The sequence below is a fragment of the Trachymyrmex cornetzi genome, unplaced genomic scaffold (genome assembly GCF_001594075.2).
Source record: "Trachymyrmex cornetzi isolate Tcor2-1 unplaced genomic scaffold, Tcor1.1 scaffold16, whole genome shotgun sequence".
Classification (NCBI taxonomy): Eukaryota; Metazoa; Arthropoda; class Insecta; order Hymenoptera; family Formicidae; genus Trachymyrmex; species Trachymyrmex cornetzi.
The window spans coordinates 2,281,008-2,308,846 of NW_017296201.1; the positions used below are offsets into that span (position 1 = coordinate 2,281,008).

Consider the following 27,839-nt stretch of genomic DNA (forward strand, 5'->3'; position numbering starts at 1 on the left):
TTAGTAAATAGGAAAATTCGCAAAATATGGATTCAATAAAGTCAAAATTTTTAGACTTCAAGAACCCAATCGAGCTTGCGATTTTCCATACGTCCGATCATCCTTTTAAATTAATTAATAACTTATTAGTGAGTGAAAATTACAAAAATTAGCGAATTTTTGAGAATGTTTACAATTTCATTAGTCTGTTAACACTTAGATACAGTCCCACGACTTACGGTTAATTCTTAACCAAGGTTCAACTTATTTTAGAATTGGGAAGAAATGAGAAATAAGTCGAACTTCGGTTAAGACTGTGAGTTGCGGAACTGGGCCTTAGTGAATCTATTCATTTCTATAATTTTTATCAAGTTGTGTGCTACACGATCGAACCCTGGAATAATTCGAACGGACCTTCCGTCCCGCTGATTCGAAAGATCGGACAGAAGGAATCTGTAAATAGCGTTCCGATGGTAAGAGCCCGCTCTTGCCATTTTCCAACTCTCCGCGATCTCTTCTGATCTCAAGCGAGTGGCGCCAACTGCAGATAGCACGCGAGGCCGTAAAACAGGTTGCCGTCGAGCAGGCGCTTCGCTGGACTGTTCGCAGCATCCGGGAGCTGCGCGCGAGTCTCGTAACGCGCGGGACCAAATTGAAGCGAGCGAGTGAGTGAGAGAGAGAGAGAGAGAGAGAGAGAGAGAGAGGGAGGAGGGAGGAAGCGCGTTTCGAAACTCGAAATCTAAAGAGAAGCACTCAGAGCCACGCGAGCGGCCGCGCGACACGGTACAAGTATTCGGATGCCGATGTGAACGACGTCACGTTATGTGCATCGAAAAACGTGCGAGCCACGCGAGGCTCGCTTGTGCCGTCTTATTTCTCGTGGCGATTACTCTGCCGCTCGGTGAGTGCATTTTCATTTTTTTTTTTATTTCAGACCTATGGAAAATACTCCGATTTTTCTATATTTGCGAAGAAATATTTCTTGAATATATTATTCGTTATATTATTAATTGTCTTAATTTATTTATGTGATTTAGTATAAAATAACATAACATGTTTATATAATGCATGTGTAACCGATATTTCATGTTTATTGAATAAGCTTTGTTCAATATTTTATATCGTTGTTGATTTAGCTGCAAATAAAATTCGTGCGGTAAAACAGGTATTAAATTGAGTAACTTTTAATTACATACATATATAAATTTATATTAATTAAATATTTTTAGCTTATATATTGAATTAAATTATTAATTTTAATCGGTTTTAATGATAATTAGTTAAATTGTTATTATGTAAATAACTTAAATTACTATAAATTACGTTAATTGAGAACATATTATATTCATATGTAATCATAATTACATATACATTAATTATACATATAGATTGATTGTGTTACTCAATAAACACAGCTTTTTGAAGGATTAGGCTGTACATATAAAATTAATGAAATAGTAATCGATTACGTCGTCTAGTTTTTAACAAATGGTAATCAATTCAACGATCAATCTTCGAAGAACGCAAGATGATTCAATCTTGAGCACGTCAGCCTGTGTCTGCGTTTTAATTTATATGGTGAGCTTGAAGAATAGGGAATAAAAAAAAAATGAAGGATGTCCACGTCCGCGTCCAAGATAGAGCTTAAAAACCGAGACGGGACGTTTACCTCGTATTTTAAGAAGAAATGGGGCTATGAATAAAGAACGTTTAAGAGACCGTGATAATATGTAAATTTTGTCTCATAGTTTTTAAAAACCGCGTTGCGAACGTTCTCGTACGAAATTAGCCAACTGAGAATCCGCTTCTCATTACTTCACTTCGCCGCGTACATTATCTTGTAGAAAACACGCAAGAATTATCATTTAATTAGATTTTATCCGTTAATCGGGAACCATCGTGCGGAGCAGTGATACAAGTCAGTAATAAATCGTACGTTCTAAGGACACGACAAATTATTTTGGCGTAAGGCAAGACTCTCGAGATCTCTTCCACAAAGATTCCCTCGTCTGCGACGGGACGGAGAAAAACGACGTAATGGAGCGGCTATCTTACATTAAATCCTCTTGTACTTTCATTCCTTAAAGCGCGAAGAATACGCCTCCCATACGACCGTCTCCTCCACCTGCGACGCAGCGGAATGGAGAAGAACGATGTAATAGAGCGGCTATCTCACATTAAATCCTTTCGTACTTTCATTCCTTAAAGCGCGCGAAGAATATGCCTCCCCCCTTATACCACACTCCTCTTCCATCCGATGGCTCATATCTTAAAAGTGAAAAATAGTCCACTACATCTCCGGGGGAAATTTCCTCGTCGCGCGACGGGAGAAACTCCATTCCAACCACCAGGGTTTTCACCTTTACGAAGCGCGAGCGACTTGAAGCGCGGTCTGTTAATTTTCACAATGCATTGTGGAGACCGCGTAGTCACAATGAAATGCCAGTCCCCGGCTCTCGCCCCGGCGTCTTTCTATAGCGTGATGTAATTAGTTTTGTCGCTGGACGCGTATTAGCAGATTTACGAATTAACATTAAGTGGATTCTCTCTCTCTCTCTCTCTCTGTCTGTCTCTCTTACTCTCTCCGTCTTTCCCTGCCTCTCTATGTATGTGATCCACTTAAACAATGAAAAAACAATGAGCGTCGAGCAATCTAACTTCGCCACTTAACTCGTTTACGATTTATGCGGTTGTTCGCGCGGTTGGTACATTCGCACGTAATTACGTCGTTGCATATTCTCCGTGCAGAACAGGATTAACAAAATGGCGCAAGATTTACGGGGGATGAAACGCATGCACACTGTTTCAACAGTACTTTTTACTTATTTTAGTGCGCTCCACTTATGGTTTAAATGGAGTAATATCGTCCATAAATATCGCAGCGACAACGTTGCGTAAAACTTCAAAATGCATTTGAAAGAAAGATCTAAATATTTGGAGTGTAGTTGAAACATATCCATTGTTTCTAAAAGTTTGTATAACCGCTGTACACTCGATCGTTTAACTAAAATTACGGTAATCGCATAAATACGAAGAAATAGACAATATACACTCAAGATTCTTCATAATATAATCTCATTCTTATTATATTAATAAACTCTTGCGCAAAACCTATAATTCACAGTTATGACGTAACATAATCTCCTCATAATCGGTTTTTCCTATATTCGTCTCTGTAGACAGCCGTCAAACGCTCAATGAATTATTCAGCCGAAGGGATAAGCTTAGTGCATAATGTGGAATAATTATAGAAAACGGGCTGCGTCGTTTTTCATCGATCGTAGGGAATAGTCTTTGGAGGGATTATTTATCCTTTTATGAGATAAAGAGAGAGAGGGAGAGAAAGAGAGGGAGGAAAGTCCCATTGGTCGAGCTCCGGCGCCCCGGAAATTCATTTCGTTCGATTGGCGATGCAACATTACCGGAGGTAATCTCGTCGTCCCCAGTGTCGTGTGTCGTGAGCGAAAATTGACAAGGGATTAACGACGAGGCCACGCTCCGCGCATCAGCTGCGATGCGAGCTGATGGAGAAATTCTCTCGTGATGTTCGAGCTTATTGCAGGTGAATGATAAGCGGTTTGCTAGGGAAACCCCCGAGTACCCGGGAAACTCTCTCTCTCTCCGAGAGAGTAGGCGCAGTTTCCCAAAGTCCCATTGCACCGAGAGTTATTCAAAGCGCGCGTCGCGATTATACGTCTCGATTTGAAATTATTCCCGGCCATTTACCACTTCCTCGCATTTTTGGATCGCAATCAAAAATTGATCGTCGTACATACGAAATTCAGATTCGCTTCCCGATGAGGGAAACCCGAGGACCCTTTCCCAGGACGCGTCGGGTTTCGCACCCGCCCCGAGCTTGCGAACCCCGGGGTTGCCTCTTGCGAAAACTCGATGTAACTTTAAAGGTGATGACCCGTGAATATTACAGATGCGAAATGTTGCGCTGGGATATCGCGTACACGTGAGTGAGCGCGCGGCAAATGAAAAATTGCCGGTGCGCGCGTGACGGTGCGCGCACCGTACCGCCGAAATGTACTCATTTATTCACGCTCATGCGCCGGCATAATGTGTCATACATTATGTTATTCTTGTCGAGGCAATGTGAAAATAAATGTGAAACATTCAAGCGTCCCGATTGCTGATTTAGGCGACGCACCCCATTAAAGATTTAAAGCAGCTGCCCCTAAAACCGCTCTGTGCGTTTGTAGTAAATGGTATATAAATGTAAATCCACGTAAATGGAGAATATACTGCAGGGCTACGCGATTCTGGATGCATTTGCGTTGGTCAATCAAAATGATAAAAATCAGAAAGAGCGGTGCGATTTACATTCAGTGGAATATATTATAACAACGTCGTTTACCACTGATTGAATTTAATTAAACTTTCGCGATAGAATCACCACTCTGGTGGTCGCGATATTACGATGGTCGGTGGTATTACGATAGAGAAACGAACGAATTACTCTCTGCTGCCTAAGGCGAAGCTTAGCTGTTCGCTCTAATTGTTTCTAAAGTTGAAACAGTTTCTCTTATTCCGCTTTTGTCATGTGTGTTTTTTGTTCCTTCAATACTTTCCTGATAATAGACTGAAAAACAATTGGTTTGTAAATAAGTCTTGTAAAGATACTTATAAATATCGAGGAATATACCTATACAAATTTCTGGATATATCAGAATTTAGAATAGAATTTTTATTAATAATTTTATGAATAATATTTTAAGTATAAATATAGAAAATAAAAATTTAAGTATAAATTTTCACGTAAATCTAATATACCAGCTTTACAATTCTCGATGTATTATTTTTGTTAGTCAATCAAAATGATAAAAATCGGAAAATGCGGCGTGATTTACTTGTGCTCGTGCAATACGAAAAAAACATTAAAATAAAAAATATGCATAAAATACATATAATTTTAATTTAATAATATTATTATATTATAAATTCAATTTCAATATATAAATATAAATTATAAAAAATATTAAGAGTGAATTCTCTCTCTACGGGATAATTTCTCCTTTGGAACTACTTCTTGTACGGATACCTGCATTCATTAACGTTTTCAGATACAACGGTAACAACGGAGAAAGTCGATTATCGCTGGATTATACCAATTGCCACTTGATATCGCTTAGATTAGACTCAAGGATGCCTCTTTCGATGGGTTTTCTTCGACAATGGCGAAGGAAAATGCGACCGGTACCGCCTCTTCTCTGAATCGAGAACCTCGTAAAAGTTTCGAGTATAATCTACCGTGAAACTTTTCGGGGCACATCTCATAGATTCCCTTCGTTAGCGCGCTGAAGTCCGTATTATAGCTCGCGAATGGAAAAATTGCAGGTTCAATGAGAGGAAACTTTACGTTTCTAAACTGAATAGACAAAATTTTATCACTAAAAACGATTTCCCGAAAGAGATTTGCAAAAGATCCTTTACATTCAGTGCCGCCAGTTGCATTCTTGAACGGTAGAAAAATTTGAAAGACATCTAAAGAACGTCCTTCGAGAAATTAAGATATTTCTCGCCCGTCCTTTAGAGATCACCCAGCCATCCTTCTGCTTCCTCCTTCCTCGTTCATTCCCATCAACTCGATTTTATCGCCATCTTCGCGCATTAAAGAATTTCCATATCGACGGGCGGATAGTACGCTCGACAGAGTGAAATGACGGGCGGGGACCGATGACTTCCGGGGTTCCGTGTGGTAGTTTCATTGTAGTAACAGTCCAAGTTTCGACCCAACTCGTGGCACAAGTGTGCGCGAGGCTCCGACAAACTTCACAATAGAACTTCCGCATTTTCACCTCGCTGACTGCATCGCCTGCGGAGATGCAGTCGCAAGAAGAGCGGCTCTTCACCCCCGTCCATCTCGCCCTTATTTTCCTGCCACGGCCAATCGAGGGTGCGTTCCATTTGGCCCTCATAACGCTCGCGAGCGTTATTTGTCCTTGTTTAATATTTCATAAACAACAAGGATGAAATATGATTATACATGAGCATTGCGAGCATCAAGTGGAACGCAACCCAAAGTTGGCTCTTACGATCGAATCCCCTCGTGTTTACAGGACTCTGCCAAAATGCACGTGGTACGTCAGGGGACAGGATGGCCTCGAATCGTTCCGGTGACGGGTCGCACACTCTGGGAATCCGTCGACAGTATAGGTAAAGTATCGCCGCGATCTCCCTCGAGCTGTAAAAACCTGCCGCTTGCTCGCCGACTTTTCTTCCGGATGTAACGCGATGCAGGGAACGTGAGAAACGAGACTCTTCACGAGGCTCCAGCGACGCTCTCGGTTCACAATGACGTATGCTTTGTCGTATAAATCTGCGTATCCGGTCGGATATCACAAGGGAAGTCTTTAATAGAATTACGCTGTAATTATAGCTCGGAATCACAAAGGTCTATCGGAACGGTAGCGTCAAAGAAGCGCTTTCGAAATACCACCAACTGGTCGACGATTAATTCTGTAATGTTAAGGAAGGAATATTCACGGATAAAATGATTTCGCTTGTAATGTCTACAAATTTAATTAGATACAGATTTAGAAATAATTTTGTTGGACTATCATAATAATTATGTCGGACGTCGAAACTAGTTGCTAGACATAATTAAGCATGAAAATCGTTCTGTCGGTATAGGAAAAGATTCAATTGCTGATGGTACATTCGTTTAAATATGCTTTACTTACATGTGCAACTTGTATTTACGTCTGCACTATGTTTTTATAAATGTATTCGACATCTTATTATTTTCCTTTCCCTTAAACAAGCAAGTTATACAAATCGACAGAAATATAAAAATATTTTCTCTTGAAAACAAAGTCTAACAGGGTTTAAATGGTCTTTTAGAGTCTGGAAACAGTGAAATTGCGCGACATGGTTCCTCTTTGTTTTCTCGATAATTTATTTAGTAGACTGAACAGCGTCTCTCTTAGATCCCTTGTTTTTTGCGAGAGCAAAGATGGTTAGAGCTGTTGTTATCCGCCAGCGGGAACGCATCTTTTGAGGGAATGGAGACTCTCAAGGAAAACAGAAGGACGCTCTCGTCGCGAGGCGTTATCAAGGAGCCAGAGGAGACGGAAGCGGAAGCGAAAGCGGAGGCCCGCGGCGATGAACGTGGGGACAAACACCTCCTTTTGTCAGAAAATGGTGCGAAAATTCTGCCTCGGCGAAACGTAAATGTCAGTGAGTAAAATTGTCTCTCCCTAATGTTAACGGGAAACGTATATTCTAGCTAAATCAGTCTGTGGCAAGGCGAAAATACTCGCGGAGCAAGACACAACATTTGTCTCTAATCGAATTTACGTTCCGGAAATTTTTCATGTCGACGTAAACACGTATATTATCTCTGTATTTTGTGTGAAACTTGAATGGAAAAAGTTTTCTCAATCATTAATCGTACGTACCTCCTATTTAATTTATGATGCGAATCGACATACCCTTGAGAAGATCTACCTTCCACTATTTGCTCGACAGCGACCTTGAGCAAGCAACAAGAGGGCAACTTCGGCAGCCGGACGCGCAAAAAGCGCCGTAGGGGCAAGGAGGAGCCGGGAGGTTCCGATGTTAAGGACCGCCTGCACGAGATCACCGAGGACAGTCGAGAGAACGAGATAATGGGCAAGCGGGATCGATCGCCGCGGAAGAGGAGCGACCCTTTCTCAAAGTTGCGGCCGAAGAATCGGGAAGCGCGAAAGTCTCGTGCGGAACGACGAAGGCGGAAAAAGGATAGGAAGGAGCGAAATAGAGGAAGCGGGAAGGATACGCGGCGGAATGACAGACGACAGAATGTCGCGCGACGAAAGCGCAAGAGGAAGACGCACGATGGCGGATTGAGTGGACGTGTCCTCGAAAAACTCGACCTCGCCGGGACCAACGCGTCCGAGGCGGCGATAGAAAATTCGTCCAGTTTCGCCCCCGATCGCGCCTCGTTGACAGAGGCCGTCGTCACGACGACATCGTCGAGTCTTCAACGTCATCCAACTCTCGAGACGACGAGAAGACTGACGAGAACGACGCCACGTCGTGGCGTTTACGCAGCCGACACGGTGGAGAGGGAATTCTCCAAGCAGCTCGAGATGGAGATCTCCAAGTCTGCCTTGAAGGACCCCTCAATTCTGGATGATGGTATTTTCGATACCCCTCCGAAGAAATCGACTGAACGGAATGCAGCGGCAAGGGAAGTCAACGGGAAAAGCGTGAACCAGGATGCTGTCGCTTCGTCGGAGGGCAAAATTGATTTCAAGAGCTCGCATTACGACGCCGAGAGGATGCTGGGCTACTCGAGGACCGAGGAGGACTTGCCGATTCTGGATCTGGAGAACGAGGTGCTGGAGAGGACCCTGAAGGACTACAACGCGTACATGACGTCGCGGCTGAAGCCGTTGTCGTTGCCGCGTTACAACGAGCTGCCGATCCATCGCAATTCCGGCACTCGTCCGCTGAGGAAGCCGATAATTAATTCCGAGGAGAGCGTCGAGGAGATCGGCGATGGAAACACGGAAGTCGCAGACGTAACGGGAGCGATGCAAGACGACAGCAGCACGAAAGGGGACTTATCTTGCATAAACGGGACGTTCCTACCGGCGCCTCTATCTCGTCACGCGCTGATCAAATATGTAAAGTAAGTGCTCTCCTTCTATCATCCATAATTCAATGCTCGGTATCCGATGTCAACGATTTATACACGGAAAAAAAAATAGATTGAGTGACTCTCAGCAAAGTTATAGCTTGCTGGGCGAGTTTAACATCTATAACTAAGAAGATTCGATTGTTCAATAAAGAAATTATGTCTGTAAACAAACATTGTGAGTATGCTAATTTAGCTAATTCTTTGTTACAATAAAGACTGTTAATGTAACAAGTTTTCTTTAGCAACAAAAGTACGCGCCATCTCTTAGCTAGTATGGTTTGTTAAAAATTTTGATCTATATATTGAATTGGTTTTCATAGAAAATTACCTTTGCTATTGTATTAATAAATTTACTGTGTTATTACAATAAATTTTACTTATAATCGTTTTATTCAACTCGCTAATTTTATTCAACTGTATGACTTGTTATTTTAACAGAAAACGAGCTGCCCGTATATTATGGCTGTAAATTTGCTGAATCAGTGAAGTTTTTAGTTATTTTAATCATGTTTTTCCGTGCACGAACGCTAATATAAGACATGCATGAAATCTCTCAGAGCGATTGACGTTAATTTTAATCTCAAATTGTCCGTTTTCAAATTAATTTCTCTTTGACTAAAATATCAATCAAACAGATATATTTTAATCATTAATTTCAATGAAGAGTTGATTGATTTCTATTTAATTAAGATGCCAATAAACTCAAAGTATAATATGTATCTTATCTAATTAATATTATTGTAGTATCTAATATTGAAAATCAACAAGGATTTATACAGATGAAGATAAATTCATTTGAATTCATTCCGAAAATGACAGCAAATCCTTTCCTCTCGCGACGAGCTTTCACATTAAAATCAAAATACATATCCCAATTGCCATTTAGCGTTAATGCCAGAGTCTTCCTGAGAAAATAGAATTTTATCGCAAAAATAACTGGCCGCGTTGACGTCACAATTATAAAGGTCCTCGACCCCGGGCCACGAGTATTTGGAAGCCGATTACGAGTGTGTGCCAGGCTACGGTATGGTATCCTCGGCGAGCCGATTAGTCTGCAGAAATCGTCAGTGGGTCGGACAGGTGCCAAAGTGCGAGATCAAGCAAAACCCGAACGGGATGTGCGCCGAGGCATCCTGCGAGCACGTTTGCAACGAAATTAACGGGCGTCCCGTCTGTTCCTGCTACGAGGGATTCAGATTGGACGGCCGCAAATGCGTCGGTGAGCACGATTTCCCCGTCCGAGTAATTATCATTAATGGACGCAATTTTTGGAGATTTTTATGCGCCAACTTTGTGTCCACGTAGGCCAAAACTTTTACAACTTTTTATTTCAGTCCGTCTAGTTCGACTATACATATTTATGTATACTTTAGATACTTTTACTGTTAGATTGGTTTTCATTTGAAATCTTTATCTCAATATTTTATTTTCTTCACGTAAACGCCATCTGTTTATCGCAATTAAAGTGATCCCAGAGTAGTAATTACATCTTGCTCAAACTTCGAAGTATCTTATGAAGTCAATTAAGTATGCCTTTGCGAGTAAATCACGCGGTTAGCGGTGGATGAAACTCGCGATGTTTCTTGTTTAGATATCAACGAGTGTTTACTGAACAACGGTCATGGTCCCTGTCAGGACACCTGTCGAAATCTCATAGGAGGATACGAATGCTCTTGCGAGAATTTGCAAGACGCGTCGCTAACTGCCGACAATCACACGTGCGAACGTAACAAGCACACTGGTCCATGCAGTGTTAACAACGCTGGATGCTCCCACACGTGTCTGTCCACGATGGGTCGGGTGTTTTGCCTTTGCCCCGACGGCTTCATGCTCGAGGACGACTGGAAGACTTGTCAAGGTAATTGGACACCGCTCGATTGAGAGACTTCGCTCTTGTATACGATTCAACTTTGCTTCCTTTTTTTATTTATGCTTTGACATTAACTCGAGAACAGCGTCTCGCAAATATGACGCTGCTGGTCGACGTGATATTTTATGGATTATTATATTGCAAGTCTAAGTGTATAAAAAGTGACTTCGGTATATGTATGAGATTAGTTTTCCGTGTACAAACAACATACGAGGGAGATCAAATATAAATAAGAATTTTTTTTTTACTATTTATTAGACGAGAATAAAAATATAAAGAAAACAAATTGTTTTTCTACATAGTTCCCTACTACATTAATATATTTTTGCCAGCGGATAAGCAGTTTAGCGATCTCGTTTTCATAAAAAGTAGTAGGTTGTGTCTGCAGCTAATTGCGCACCAATATATTGTCATCTCTATACTGGCATCATTCTCGAATCCTCTCAATCCTTTTAGCTCAAATAAATGATAATCGCATTGAGACAAATCTTTCTATACGATTAATTATCATTTGTTTGGACCATTGAAAGAAGAATTGGGAGGATAATACGATTCATGGACGATACGAGTGGAGAGGAATTCTTGCGCAATTAGCTGCAGACACAACTTACTATTTTTTATGAAAACGGGATCGCTAAACTGCCTATCCACTGGCAAAAATATATTAATGTAGCAGGGTACTCCGTAGAAAAATAATTTGTTTCCTTTATATTTTTATTCTCGCCCAATAAATGATAAAAAAAATTCTCGTTTATATTCGAGATCCACCCTCGTATTATACTCTATACAAAAATAGATTTATATAAATATTTAAAGTATAATGCAATTTTTATACGGAAAATTAAATTACACTATATTGAAGTCACTTTTTACAGACTTTTTATAATAGGCTGTTAGTACAATAATAGATCGGATGTCAAGGAGTTATAAGTGAGTCAGTATGACTGAAAAAAGATTTACTAAATCTCAATACATATTTCTTTGAATAATACTAACAAGTAAACATTTATTACTTATAATAAACAAATATTTATTTGATACAAAAATTATAGTTAAATAAAATTAATGATTTTTGCATTAAATAATAGATAACATTATGATTAACCAATCGTATAGTAAATATAATGTATTATTATTTACCTTGAGAACTATTATCTTTCTAATTGATTGAAATATTGTGAAGTAACAGTCTAATATGATTTATTCTGACAAGTTTCCTAAGATTTATGATTCTAATTTTCCATTGTGATATGAGTGATGAATAACGGTTTATAGAAAATCCATTATATGTTGGGATTTGCAATGTAATAGTGATAATTTCGATCATTCGCACTACACTGAATTAGTATATATATTGAAGGCTGCTTTGCATAAAGTATCTAAATATGTGAAATATAATTAACTTTAATAAATCAATATATAGATCTATTTTAAATAACGTTATAATATATACCATTATTAGATATTTGATCGTTTAAAATATTTATAAGTATGACTTAAATTTAATTTTACTAATTTTATATATAGCAGCTTTCTCAATATGTACTAATCTAGTGTAACAAAAGTGACCGAATTCACTCAATAATTCAATGGAATTTGTGCGATGACTCTCAATCGCGGTAAAACGCACTTAGTCCAGATTTCACGCGCAAGCATTCGCGGGATATCGCTTGGCACGACACTTTCGTAGCAGGGAACAGCAGGGAAACGTATTGGGAGACGTTTGACAAATGACGATCATTTCCCGTAGACGTGGACGAATGCTCGGTGCCGGATCTTCAGACGGAGCTGTGTCGCTACGGGTGCATTAACACTCCGGGCTCCTATCGATGCGCAGAACCTATGGAGCTGAAGGATCAACCGGTCCTGGACAGCCTGTCCATCACTTGCCTGCCGGGTTACGAGCAGACCTCCCACGGGTGCATCGGTGAGTCGGATAATGGAAAATTTCCGATTTTCATCCTCAAGAATAGGGGGAAGTTTATCTATCTCGCCTCGGCGTGTTAATTTATGCGTTAGATTAACTGCCGCAATAACGCGATAAATTCTGTTCGATAGTCGAGGCGTCGAGAGATAATTTTCATATTAACCCTCCATAGTCTAACGTTTTTTTTTTTTTTGCTAGCCCAACCGGGTCAATAATACTCGATTGTGTTTTTTAAAGAGTTTTTGGACTCCAAAAAATCTGAAAAATTCTGATACACTTTTTTAACACTCAAAGAATAAAATTCTACAATATAATCCGAAACGTTTTTCACTTTTTTTATACGCCGAATTGGAAGCAGATTATTCGGAATTCGCTTGGATTTTTAAAGTCTCGATTGATTAATGAAGGATTAATTTTTAAAAAGTGATTAATAACGATAATAAATCTTTAATAATTTTACGAGAATTCCTTGCGTCTCGCTTTTGTAAAAATCCACTCGGAAATGTGAAAACGAGATTTTGACATTAATTTCAATGAGACTCGTGTCTGACTGCATCTCGAGTTTATTGTTAGACGACGCAGCTACGCGCACGAATTATAACAGTGCGGATGAATCCACTTTGCAAATTTGCGTCTGTTAGGACGGCTGTTTAAGTCAGGAGTTAAGCTAATAAGTTCTCGTTAATAAGTCAGAAGCATCGTGTTACCGTTAGGAATGGAGGTGTGATCTTCCACGACGTGTACATGAGAACTTTGTCAGGAACGCCATTACCCTATATGCGTAAGCTTCGCACGTGCGTTACTATCTCGTCAAAATAATTTATAAGCCACATGTAGAATCCTTCAATTTTTTCATGTCTCCCTTATTACACATCCTGTATTTTTCACTTCTCAGTTTTCACCTACAAAATTGCGAATCCTTCTCGAGCCTGACGATTGACACCATTCCTCGTGATATTTTTTTTTTTTTACTTTGGCCGCGGTATTTCGTTTAGCGGAAAGCTCACGTTTAAGTTCCTTCGATCGCAACATCCCGGACAATTCTCTTGTACGTTCCTTTCGACGAAAGCACGCGGCAGCTTCAGTATTTTCTCGAGGAAATCCGAGTTGGTTCTCACTCCTTTTTCCGCAAGACGGCGAACGAAGTACCTCGTCGAATTGTAACCCCACAGCCCCGCAAGGACGATACCTATATCACCATCAGTTGCTTTTGGATAGAGAGAATCAGAAATAGAGAGAGAGAGAGAAGGGGAAGGAGGAGAGGGGAGAGAGAGAGAGAGAGAGAGAGAGAGAGTCTTTTCTTTTCCACCAATCGTGCATTCCTCGGGAGAGTAACCTTCTTAGGAGTCCCGCGAGTTTCTCTCCCAATACCTTCGAATATCTCGGAGCGGCTCGCACAAAATGCAGTCCCCGCTGCAATCCGTTTTGCCGACGCGCACAAGCGCGATCGGAAAAACGCGGCGCTTTTATCGGCATTTTATACGAAATACGCTTCTGTGAGTTCCTCATACTTGCATGTACGCACGTATTTTTGTCGCGATAATGCGAAAACTCTCATATGTTTCCACATTTTTATAATGGCGGATCCTTGAAATAAAAATTTGATTAATCGACGTCTATAGATGAGGAGACATATTCAAATCTTTGTGTAATACATTCATAGGATGTGTCGTCCAGTATTTTTTTTTTAAGATAGATAATCGTTCAATTGATTTACAGCGCAGACGCATGCCGAGTATGTTTCTCTAATTTCGCGCAAAAATTTAATTAAAACAAGGATATGCAGAAGTTTTAGTCTTTTTTTCAATATTGTAATATAACTATTTTAAATTTAAATATCTCCTTTTCATGTATTTATAAGACATCAGATTATCTGAAACGTCATATTTTGTAATTTAATGGTGCACGTAATTTTACAAAACAACAGTGAACATGATGAGCGACGAAAAGTTTTATATTCAATATTGCATTCGTTTAAGTTCCAGCAAGAGAAAAATATTGCTAAAGCATGTGAATCAATTTGCTCTGTTCTTCGAGGGTACTGTATCTTACAATACGAAATATTGCAATACTAGTTTTGTCGTTTTAATGATAGTAATTTTTGAAGGTCCTTTTGTACATCTAGTGGGATATGAAAGACGTGCTCTATTATGAGCTCCTTAAACTAGGTGAAACTGTTTTAATACCACACTAGAGATCCTTAAGTAAGACATTGGATACTATTTAGACAACTTCCAATCGGTCCGTTATATTTTTCAGGACCTGCTTAAAATAGAATGAAATAGATCTTAAGCAGGTCCTGAAAAATATGACAGATCAAATGTATACAGTGTTGAATCTCTTACTTACCGAGAATCTATCAAACGCTATTGTCATCAATTGAATGACTTGGCCATAAAATAGGAAAAAAGTACTCATATTATATGTAAACCCTTAAGAAAAAGTGTTTCAATATATACTAATTAACTATTCGCAGTAACTGATGATATTTCATCATAGTTAATCAGTATATTGAAACACTTTTTCCTAAGGGAAGAAAATGATTTGGAGAGAGAAATAGGAAAAAATATATTGTGTGCAAAGAAAAGAAAATTAAAAAGAGAGAACTAAAATTTCTGCATACTAATAATTGATGTGGTGGTGAATTACACTAAGAATACTACAGCTTATTTGATACAAGCGTGATTTGCAAATTTTACTCCACGGAAGCTCAATCCATTTCCATCTCCTTTTTCCACAATTATTAAATAGCCTCAAGGGAAGAAGTTTTACGTGAACGCTATCTTATAAATGATTGGCATTACGAGTCGCCCCGAGGCGGAAATGTGCGGCTACGAGAATCCATACATTCGCGGGTGATGTAACGATCGATCTAAAGACCATCTTAAATGATCGGTGAGGGTGTTAACAAAGTTTTTTCCCTTTTAAAACCCAGAAGAAGCGCATTTCGCGTCTTCCCTTTGCTCTGCGAGGAAGATAAAAGAACCCGTAAATAGAAATACACGTCGATCCTACGCGAAATGTCACGTTTATGAGAATCCCTCTCGGTATCTCGCATCAAAGTGAAATTCTAATTTCGCTCCCGCAAAGGCGAAGGACGTGTACCGTTTTTGTACCGGCGAAAAATGGACTATCGCGATAATCTTACAATCTCCGGCGGTGTGCACGACTTGAAAAGAACGGCCGAAGTGTCGGCTAAAAAGAACGCACGGGTGGATTTCTGTGAAAACTGGTGGAGCGCCGACGAAAGAAATTCTTGCTCAACGTTCCATCCTCATTGTGGCTGATCCCATGCCTGTGCAAGAAGTTCTTGCGATAGCAACGTTCCTCTCTCGAATAAATAAATGAACTGCGTCCACGTTCTTGCACCTTGCTTACGTTTTCATGCGAGGAAGAGTGTACGTATTGGAAGATTTATCGCGAAACCGCGGCGCAAAAAGTGGGATTAAAACAGAGTAACGAGGAATAAAAATTGCCCAGCACGGTGATAAACGATGATCTAAGAATTTCACTTAGTGTTTAATAAAGTTAGTTTCCGTGCTGTGTCTTCATTTCAAAACCATCCATTTACGCGGCGTCTTCAAAAAGTTTCAATTAATTAATCACAAACGGGGAGGAGGGACGATCTCTAATTTGTTGCTAAAATTAGCCGGGATTATGAGACACCCTGTATGAACTTCCGCGCAGATTTATAAGCCGTGAAAGCCGGCGAAAGTCGAGTGCTCTCGGCTATCATTGAGAGTGCTCCGGGCAATAGCGGCTCGGCCACTTCGGTCAATTTAACGTAATCTCGTCGACGATTGAAAGACAGATCGTGGACCAAAGAATGCGAGATCGCCGGTGAAGGAGTCATTACAACGCGAATGAAAGAACGCCTTGTATAACGCTCGTTTCGATGTGTGATATGGCGAATGATCGTCGGTCCATGATCCGTTAAGAGACAGATCGTTGGACAGTCGTGACGTTCGCCCGAAGGCGTGACTATATGCCGAGACGATCTCAGATTAAACATAACTCGGGTATACGAGATCGTTTATAGCCTCCTAATCGATTGCAGAATGTGTATTGCAGTCACATGACGCAAATGACTTTAGAATGAGAAATGATTAAGCCCGAGAGATGTAATGGTCTATCAGTATTAATGAAGAAAGACATAATATTGTATTATATTAATGGAGAAAGATGTATAATATTATATCAATATTAATGAAGAAAGATATAATGCTCTATGAATATTAATTAAGAAAGATAGTATTGTATCAATATTAATAATTAATATGATTCATATATATGAAATATTTCGTAAATGGTTATTTTTTATTTTACTTTAATGTTATTATTTATAAAATATTAATTTTATACGTGAAAATGAATTAATTGATATAAAAAGACACATGACGACATAACTGTGTTTTATGTAAAAAGCTTATAATTTGCTATCGGTAGCTGTATATATTTTTTTCATTCGTGTTTTTTTTTTTACATCGATTAATTCATTTCATTATTCTGTGCATGAAAGAGGGTGTGCAATCAAATTATTTATTGAGAGAAAAATAAATATTTTATGAGATGTACTACACTTAAAGCTAAAATAAAATGAAAAATATTTAATAAATTATAAGTTTGTTTATGACTAACTTAATATTTTAATATGCAACGTAAAAAAATTTAATTGTATAGAATAACATGTTATAGTTTTATTCTAAAATAAATCAATCACGTTTGTATTTCGTAAAAAAACTCACGCAATAAACAGTGTACTAAAATATAATTAATATATTATTTCAGATCAAATATATTAAAATAAATATAAAAGATATCTGATTAATTATTTTTTTTTACTCTGCACTGTTGCGAAATATTCATTTCTCGGTGACTCTTCAACCTAGAAATGTCGAGCGATCATTATATTATCGAGCGGTTCTATTTTTTTAGTTTTAGATTAATATTACATTTCTTATGTAAGAGAGATAGAATTCTGAATTTTTTTTACTTTTTAATAATTCTGTCCTTTATGCGCGATAAAATATTCAATTTCTTATCACTTTTTTTATATCTTCTACGATAATTTATTCGTTTTGTCTTTTAGTCTAAACGCTGTGAAATGCGCATTTATATATTACTGGCCATCTAAATATAATCTGTAATTGGCTGTATCCTCGTATATGGAAAATTTCTGCTTGGATTAACAAACATGTCTCTACATATAACTTTTTAATTTAATTTTTCGAAAAGCTTGCTATAGTATTTTGATTCGCAAATTTCAGGACATCGTGTATTTATATTTGGACCTCTGTGTTTAGATATCAACGAGTGTGTGGTTGACAATGGCGGATGCACGGAGGTGTGCGAGAACACCGACGGGAGCTTCTTCTGCGCCTGCGACGGGGACGAGAAGGCCCTGTCATCCGACGGGAAATCCTGCGTAGGTACGTGCTCCTTGACAAATCACTTTCCGTGCCTCGTTCATTTCACAGGAGACGTGCCTCCGCGCGCAGTGCCGGTATGGCACGATGATCGAACGCGATGGGTGAATGCGGACGGATGAACGCGATAAGTGAATGCGATGTACATATACTGGGTGTACCGCGGTCGTTGCCGCGCTCCCCTTCGCCGAACAATTTCAACGCCTTTTCCTCGCGAGAAAAAAAAAAGTTCTCGCTCGACGCCGCGCTCCTCTTTTGTCGTAAACTTTTTAACGTTTTCAATTACATGTAACTTTATAAATGTTCGCAAGTACGCGTTAACGGGAGCTTACAACCGGCACCCGGTTAGTCGCGGCGCATCCGCAAGGGTAGTATTATGCAAAGCTGTCACGCAGGAGCGACTTCCACTAGGACGCGTCAGTCGCGATAGGTCCTTGCTCCGATGCCGCCATTGGCATCTGTAATTCCTGTCTTATGTACATATATACATATCGTATTTGATACGTGGAAGCGTCGCGCGGCTGACGTGGCTGACATAATACCGCGGCGATGTGGAGCGTTCCGCTTTGAGCGCTCGTACATATACGTAGATTACGGGTCGGAGGGTCGGAGCCCGCGAGCTTTATGAGCCATACGTGAATGCTAGGCTCGCGTTGACGCACGCTGTTAGTTCGAGGCAGGTGCCCTTAGTGCGAGCCACAATCGATATCTACCCACCAATGAATATCCGCTTAATCGTTTATTTGTTCTCGTGGGATAAAGTAACATCGCGTTCAAAGAAAAGGAAGTGTTTTTTCCATTTTATTCGCATTATGTATCAGAAATTGAAGTATAACTGATAGCATCGGGAGTATAAATTAGATACGAATAATGAAATTTAATGTATACTTAATCGCGGAATAATATCTAGCTGTATTGATAAAAGCGTCTTAATCCTTGGATGCCACTCTTAGTATGGAATACCTGAATTCCCAACTTGAATTATATAATATTCTTTGAACATTTCTACAGATCGCCATCACTCTTATGTTGTTAATTTAACTAAAACAATTTAACTGAAGAAAATGTATTAAATTTGACTCAAATTTCGTTCATTATTTACTAAATTCTTACGTTAATATGTTAATGTTATTTAATTCAAGGGATTATCATTACTCCTTTGATATCTAACAATGCAAATTGTAACTTTTTAATAATAGAAATACATTGCCTTGTTATCGTGTTGTATTTCTTTGTGTCTAGCGTTTCGATTGAAAAAGTGTATTATAATATGTTCACTTTATGCGATATCTTTATACTCAGTGTGACAAAACGTACAACGTGGTATTGAAGGATTAAAGTTTTTTTTTAAAAAAATTCTTCGAATTACAATTTCAAAAGTAACGAGTATTATTCTCTTTCTTGAATCGGTGATTCCTCGTTGGTGATTAGAGCTTTCGCGTCGCATATGGATTTATATCCCGGACTATAATCCATGGATGGGATTACATAAAACTTTTTATCTCGTTCATTCCAGACATAAATAGTATCGCGTGCCTGCCGTTAAATCCGGTCGATCGCGGCTATTTAATATGCTCCCGATCAGCCACATCCAAGTTGTGGCGCGACAGGCGAAAAGTGCCCAATCGACCTAGCACGAGGTGCTTCCTGAAGTGCCCCCGTGGGTATCAACTTCACGGTGAGTACGAGTTGACCTGTCGATCCGACGGCACCTGGGACGGACCGCAGCACGGAAAATGCGTCAGTGAGTATGGAAGTTTCTAAAAAAAGACGCAGTATGTACAATTTATTGGCGTGGAATATAACGATTTTCGTTGTACCGTCTTTCTTTCTGCTTCTCTCGATTTCATTTAACGCAACCAGATATTTCTGTGTTCACGGTACTTTAATATTGACAGATAATTAAATTTTCAACGAAGCGAAGAGTTCTTAAAAATATTTAAGTTTCATTAAACTTTTCTTTCAAACGGTTTCAAAGTTGTTTTTGAAATTGCGATCTGCAGAATTCCTTTTTTTCTTCTCAAGACAGTTGGAACTTTGAGAGACGCTCAACTGGAAAATTTAATGACGAATATATTTTAATTATACAGAATAGAATTTTAATTATACAGAACGATCAAAAGTTTACGATTTTTAATTAAAATGAAATAACAATATGAAATACAACTTAAATATAAATTTCTTAAAATAACAAAAAGCAAACTAAATCTGGACCAATGAGAGTGTGTGAAAAACAAGATTTTTCAAGATTTCAAATAAAGACGATATCAACACTTCGTATGGATTAACAAATTTATTTATAAAAATGTATTGCGCACCTCCGTTCGCGCTGACTCTCATTAGCCCAAATTTAGTTTGTTTTTTGCTATTTTAAGGAGAGAGAGTCCTTGTTTAGCATATTTATTTATAAATTTCTTATATAACAAAAAATTAATATTTAGATTACATTTTATATTATTATTTTGAAAACCGTCAGGTTTTTTGGCCTCAACCTGTAATACTCATACAAAATTTCGCGAGTACTTGTTTATACATCGGAAGGTATAAACTGTCTGTTTCCTTTATCAGAAAAAGAAAGAATCACTAAAACATTTTCACATTTTTACGAGCGACTGAAAAATTGATGCGACATATATCGGCGATGGAATCGCACCGTTCTTTCTCTCGTTCGACAGGATACAGCAAGCCCCGATTGGAGTGTCCGAAGGATGTCGTAGCCGAATTACCGCCGGGCAGGGACGAGGCGTTCGTGACCTTTGATCAACCGGCGACCGATCTCGATTGGTTCCGATACGTGCGATCGAAGCCTTCCTGGGGTACGCGACTCGAGGCCAGTCTGGAGCCCGGGATGCACGAGGTGACATTTTTCGCGCGACACCCGGTATCGAAGAAGCAGGCCAGCTGTGTATTACGCATTATCGTCAAAGGTAATTAATTTGCGCGGATGCGTGTTAACGACGTATTACGGCTATAAGCCCAGCTAACGATCATTCTCGTACGAGCGCTCGTGATAATCACGATCCCCTCTACAGCAAGCAGAAATGGCAATTATTAATTCGTAATTGCCCAATCGCGATGATTCTCCCCTGTCCCGACATGTACCTTTTCGCAGTTAATTATCGCATCGGGATTTTTGTTTGAGGGAGGCAAAATACGCGATTTCTGCGGTTTTTTGAACGCCCGCCGTTCGTGCTCAATAATTTTTTAACGCTTCGAAAGGACCGACTTCACTGCGAAAATCACTGCAAACAATTTACCATTGTGAAGCGTTTAAAATCAAACACCAAATATTAGGTTCCCTGAAAACGTGATCGTTCACTTAGGGTCAGTTACTCCGCACGGTAATCCACGATACGCCCCTGCATTAATTAATTCGGATTATAGAGATTGCACTTTGTGGAAGATAGTGGATAAACGTCTCTTGAATCTCGCGAATCTTGATTAATAACAGATGGAGAAGGTAACGCGTAGGTCGGCTAATTCCATCGGAGGAACATATGTTAAATAAACTACAGCTCGCAGAATGGAGAGCCGTACATCATTTAACCGTCGCGAAACTTTGCAGTTTCTCAATGATTAACAGCGCGAGATTGAAATATTCCCTCCCTTGTTCCCGTTTCTCGGGCGCGCAAGATGATAATTCGGGATTCACGCTCGCTCCGCTCGGCTCGGCTCGGTGTAAACACGGCTCGGGTAACGCGAGCTCGCGCTCGGAAAAGAGGGAAGTGGTAGCGCGCGAGTTGGCAAATTGTTACGTCGCCTCATAAACGAACGTCGTCGTATCAAAAGTTCTCCTCCGCGTCTCGCCCGTTAAGACCGGGCGTAGAGATCCGTTAGATGCGTCTTAAGAATATTACGTCCCTCCCCCGACCTACCCCCGTCTACCCCGACGCATCTTGCCGGAACGTGAGCGAAATACGTGCGGCAGCTCGTTGCACCGCGAGTTAAATCCTTATATGATTCCGCGTAAACTTACTTCTCGTGGCAGAAACCGGTAAATTATTACTGTATACTCGTAAAAAACTTGCTACCTTCTTTTAATCATCACTGCGGCGCTATTCGATTTGCGTCTCGAGCCAACACGCGTAGCGTGCAATAAATTAGAGAAATGCAATTTTCATAACGTATATGCAGGATCGGGAAGTTACTTGTAACATCGTTATGCTGTTACAATTATTTTCTTTCCGTAACAAGTAGGGAACGAAGTTACATCTTTTTACCTGTAATATACAATTTTATAATTTAAAAGCTTTCCTGATCAAGGCTCAAACTGGAGTCAAAATGTATACATATATTAATTATCAACGTTTTCTTTAATCTTTGTAACTATATAATTGTCAAGAATAAATTTTATTAGAACAGATACGCATTGTTTTCTGCGTCGACACAGTTACATTATTGGGATAAAAGTAATTAATGTAATCGTTACTTTTATTATTATTATTATTTTATACACATTATTATTTTATACACAACAGTGACACTACTCAAAATACAAAATGTTCTAGAAAATGAGTTTGGATGTTTGGAATCATTAAAATTTTGTAATATTAATCTTAAATATGCAATTTTATATAATGATTATAGAGGAATAAAAGTATGTTCTTCCTTTTTTCCTTCGTGTTCTTTTCCGTTATTTTTCTGCAGCCAACTAAAAAATGATAATTTTTTAATTATATTATTACTGTAAACTACTTACAAATGAACGATATGTATAATACATGGAAGTGCATAAACTCGTTTTCACTATATTGCGAATGATAAAAACCGTTATAGATCTTAGTGTTGAACTGTCAATTAGCGACACCTACTATAAACATACCATTAAAAAAAAAGGTCATTGAAGTTCAGTGAAAGAGTAATAAAAACTGTAGCCATTTGTTAATTTTCGAGTAACGGTAACAAGTAACTTTTTTAAATCAATAACAAGTAACTTTTATAACAACGAACAACTTTTTAGAAAAAAAGAAGATAACAGTAACGAATTATTTTTAGAAAGTAACTTTTCCAATTCAGCATACACGTCCGAAGTATCTTTAGAATTTGGAGCGCATAAATTTGTTAGTAAAAATGGTGGAAACAATCCGAAATCCTCGGCTGTTTACCTCCTCGAGTGAGCCCTTTCGGACGATTTAACACGCTGCATTCCGGGCGCGTTCGATGCAAAGCTGCAGGTTTCGTTTAACCGGGCGGCATTCGAGGATTGCATTCGGCGCTCCGCAAATCTTATAGAAGTACAACGCTTTCATTTGTGCGCCTAAAAGTAAGTTGACGAAACTAATTTAATGCAAAACTCCGAAGCTTCATCACTGACACTCGAGCCGAACGAGTTTTCCGAGGGAGAACGCTGGCCTGATTCCGCGGACAAGTCCGCGCGTTCAACTCGCCTCACCATTTCTTTCTCACGAGCGGTAACGAGCGAGGGACTTGGCGCATGAATAAGCTTTTCTAGACCAACGAGTGTACGATGCAAAAGAGAAAATATCAAATTATGCTCCCTTTTTCTGAGAGCATAATTTTTTTCCCCTCCCCCCTTCGCCCATTTGTTTCTCTCTTGCCCGGATGAAAAATATATTTACGGGGAAGGACACGTGCGCGGCAGCAGGAAAACTTGAATTAAGCTTATGTCGCACACCTTCCCCTCCGGCTTTATGACTCACGTCACGTTACGTGCGACGAGCGATAAATGAATCTCACTCTTCACGCGGACCTCTTCCATTTTGCCGTACTTTTCGCGCCCGCGAATGCGTCGAGTCACCGATTCATCATTCCACGACGATGCGGAAATCGAACTTCCTGACATCACAATGTCCATTCGATTCGACCTTGCTGGGGGATAGTTCTCTCACACCCCGCTATTTCCTCGACGCGGCACGAGCGATAAAACGAGCAGCGCAAGATCCTTACTTCATTTTGCTAATCTCCATGATGCAAGTAGACTTGGTGTGTTTTGCGCATATTTTTTGCTACAGCCAATGAGCACTTGGTCTGTTATTCGTCTATTTTTCAGCGGTATTGTAATAATTTTAGAGTCTGGTCAACTAAACATGCAAAATTTTACCCTTAGTTTTATCTTTAAATTATAAAATTTATTAATATATTATATTTTATTTTTTGACATCATATTATTTACTTGGGCCATTTTTTAACCATATTTTCTATATTCCTCATCTTTGGGAAATGAAAAAAATCATATGGATTTATATTTCACTCGCTGGTCACTGCAACTTTTGCAATCTTTCACATAACATGTCGATATAGTATTTCACTTATGTATCTTTAAAAGTGAATCAGTGTATTATTCTGAAAACAGTAAATGATGGTTACACCAGTTATAAATGTAGCTGAAATCACTGATTCACTTTGAGAGAGAGTACAATTACATCTCTCACAATTATTTCACAGTTTATATCGCTTCAGAATTTGCATCATGTGACAAATACACGATTTATTGTAACAAAAATACCGAAATTAAGGTCAGCGCGTTGCTGTGCGTGAACTCGTTTTAATTACGAGTACACCATGTTTATTTATGGCTAATCCCGAACTTTTAGGTGGCGAGGCCCCGAAAGTCAACAATTGTCCGAGAGACATCGAGGTCGTCGGGAGGAACGGAACGGCAATCGTGTGGACGGAGCCGACCTTCACGGATAACGTGAAAGTGACGCGGATCAGCAATAATGAGGTAATTAAGTATCGGATTTCCCCGTGAAATTTCTATTAATTTTGCATCCGTCGCGAAAACCCGAATAATGAGTTCGTTTTGGGTGAGGCTGCAGTATTCTGGCAGTATCCTAATTACGGATGGATAATTGTAATTGACATTCCCCGATACACACGTTCTATAAATCGATGTCTACATAATTATTCAATAATATCAACGTTATCCGATCCGTTTGATTTCCATCTCGGACATTCGACGTGTAGTACGCATCGTAAACAAAAATTGGTTGATACCTCGATAATTGATGTTTACGCATCATAAAAAATTTGTCGTTTTAATATGTGCATTCGATATATACTCGTATAGATGCAGCGAATACACACGTCGCGAGGACTTAATAATCGCTCGAATTGGGCGGAACGCGATTTTCAGCGAATCGTTAATATTTTGCAAGCGTGAAAATGCCCATTGTGTGATATTATCCGGCGGAACATATCGAGATTGCCATTTTATAAACGAGGGAAAATCCGCTGGCAGAGATACGGATGCGACAAATTAAGTTCTACAAATGAATGATCGCGGATGCTTTTCTCACAATAATGTGAGAACGCGCGTTACTGGCCGTTACAATTTCCTTTACAGAATTACGATAATCGCGGCGCACCGAATGACTTGATTAATTAACGGTGATATCTAAAATTAACGCGCGATATCGGAACGTGTGTACTGTATCACCGGCTTTAATTAGCTTGTTTGTCGACGCGCGTCAATTATTACCCGAATTGTACCATAGCTTCGCGCCATTCGTCCCGAAACCCAAAACCCCGCGCGCTTTTTGTTGAATAATGCACATTTTTGGTGCGTCGAGATACGGCTGAGCAAAAGCCCGATTCTCGAAAGCCGCGAGCGTAAAATTAGTTAAGCGTAATTTTCCACTGTAAAAGAGAAAGAGAAAGAAAGGATTTTGGGGAATAAATCCGCCAGGAAGCGAAATTCCCACGCTTGGCCCGTGCCAAAAATTCTCGTACGAGCGCTCACCCCCCGGAAGAGTTGATATTCCAACTTCCCGGAAGTCGGCGGTGAATTTCGCACGGCGGATCTGCCCTCCTCTCCACCCCTTATCGCCGCACTCCACCGCGATTTGTCGTTGGCGACGATATTTTTCCGTCTTACCCTGCCCGCAGAGTCCGGGTCGTCGCTTCGACATCGGTGGTCACAGAATCGAGTACGAGGCGAGCGACGACGCCGGTTGGTCGAGCAAGTGCGTCTTCGTCGTGGTCCTTCGTCAGGGATAAACGGCTGGGGAGGTGCGACGGGGAAGAATCAGGGACGCGAGAGCGAGAGGAAGGAGGAAGAGAGAAGAGAGAGAGAGAGAGAGAGAGAGAGAGAAACAGAGTGAAGAGGAAAGAAGCAGCGCGGAAGAATAACGATAAGGTAATATAAATGGAAATGCTACGGGAATCGAGTATACACAGACGTTCCTTATGTAGGCTCCGTAATGGATTCCGTTTTGTCCGGCAGGTTACACGCGGGAAAAGTGAGAAAGAGAAACGGATATCCTTTCGCACGTACTCCCGTAATCCCTTTCTCGGCCCTCTTCCCCCTCGCGTACTCGCGTAATGAAGTTTTAAGACAGGGATGGAAGTACGTAACAATTAGCCGCTAGATTTATGCGATCGAACTCCCGTCGACTGCCACTTTTGATAGATAATAATAATGTAATGATAGTTCGTATAGTGTTGTACGAAGCATTTCATTGTAAGAAGCGAAGATCATTGTCTTGCGCAGATGGGGGAAGGAGGTGGGATTTTATTCAGATAGAAATGCGAAAGTCTCGATGGCTCGTACTAAAGTTTTCGTAACAGAGTCTGGTCACAAATAATTTTGTCAAAATCCTACAAGAGAGAAGTTATATATACTTCTTTCCTGCATATATATTGTCTCACTTTAATTACACTGTCTCCAGACAATAACGATCGATGTAATTTGTGATATTCCCAAGCAGAACAACAAGTCATTATGATATCAAAATGATGTCATAATAATAATGTGATGATGTCATAATTTCCGATTTATTTTAATGTCATTTTGATATTATCGTGACATGTTTTGCTTGCGGGTTAGGTCTCTTCTTTATTAATGAACTCTATGAATTGGTATACAAACTTATACCTGTTTCACTTCGACTTATTGCACAGTATACATCAATTCAGAGAGTTCTTTGATAAAGAACAGGCCTATAATTTCTAGTTTCAATTTATAATTGTATTTAGACGAACTAAATCGACACGCAGTTTGTAGAATTGAAAAATATATTTACAAATTTACACATGAATATTATCAATATCGAAATCCGCTTTGACTGAAAATAGGAATCTTTCTCTTATTTAGTTTCTATTATCTCATTCTATAACTTTAATTAAGCTTATAGAATGGGACAGTATAAATTAGAGTGAGATAGTAACACACATAGGGAGACAGTATATATGTATATCTTTCCCTCTCATAGGATTTTGCCAAAATCGCTCATGGCCGGGCTTTGTTATAGGATCTCTAGCTCGTATAAAATTCGCCTCATATCGCTCGTGTAAAATTCCTGTAAAATTTTCGCGTGAAGCTAAGCCTCCAATTTTGTTGATCAACGGCTATCGCGGCGGGGCATTCCTGCCTTCTCCCCCTAATCACTATGTTGATGCAATTTTTTTATTGCGATCGCGGGAAAGACGGTGCCAGCTACCAGTTACACAATACGTTAACAACCGCATTACGCGGGACGAAGCTCGCGTTATCGATTCCTGCCGTACGTTGAAATTAACGGGCACCGATTACGACGTCGTGCGAGCTCTCGATAAACTTCCGTGTGACATAACGTTCCTCGCGAATATATTCCGTAGCAATTAACGCGGCTGTCTCGCGTACGAGGCAAACCTACCACCCGATTTCTTGCCCGCGACAAGATTATTCCGCCGAATATATGCATTCCACTGACAAGACCAGATAATGGAAGATCAACGCGCATTGCCGTCAAAATCACACGTGATACGCTGATGTTTCGTGCGAGCTGACGCGGAATATGGCCATGTTAAGTCGCAGAAATCATCGTGATTTAGGACTGATATTTAGGAATCGTACTGATGGAGAGAAAAGTATAAATGGAAAAAGAGAAGGAGAAAATCGGCATTTGTGATTTCGAGATTACGAAATTTAAAATGTCTTATGCAGTACGAATATCAAGATGCGATAAAACAAGTGTGGTATGTAATACTATGTACACGGAAAGAATAGTTGCTAAAGCATCTAAAAATTTGACTAGACGCAAATCTGAAAACTAATTTTGTTGG

General features: G+C 39.7%; 1 protein-coding gene across 2 annotated transcripts; it reads left to right on the forward strand.

Annotated features, from left to right (window-relative positions):
* The first annotated feature begins 656 nt into the window (after window positions 1-656).
* LOC108758818 (uncharacterized) lies at window positions 657-26,500 on the forward strand. 2 transcript variants are annotated; one of them, XR_001939964.1, is made up of 13 exons: window positions 657-880; window positions 6,045-6,141; window positions 6,968-7,164; window positions 7,456-8,602; window positions 9,577-9,830; window positions 10,203-10,469; window positions 12,232-12,408; window positions 17,712-17,837; window positions 19,351-19,578; window positions 20,510-20,761; window positions 24,389-24,519; window positions 25,683-25,932; window positions 26,020-26,500. XR_001939964.1 is itself a non-coding variant. In XM_018503964.1 (12 exons), the coding sequence occupies exons 1-12, from the start codon at window positions 802-804 to the stop codon at window positions 25,791-25,793; spliced, it is 3,066 nt and encodes a 1,021-aa protein (XP_018359466.1). In that variant the 5' UTR covers window positions 719-801; the 3' UTR covers window positions 25,794-26,500. The 2 variants fall into 2 exon arrangements, 1 of the variants encoding a protein (XP_018359466.1); XM_018503964.1 differs by having other exon boundaries at window positions 719-880; window positions 25,683-26,500.
* The last annotated feature ends 1,339 nt before the right edge of the window (window positions 26,501-27,839 follow it).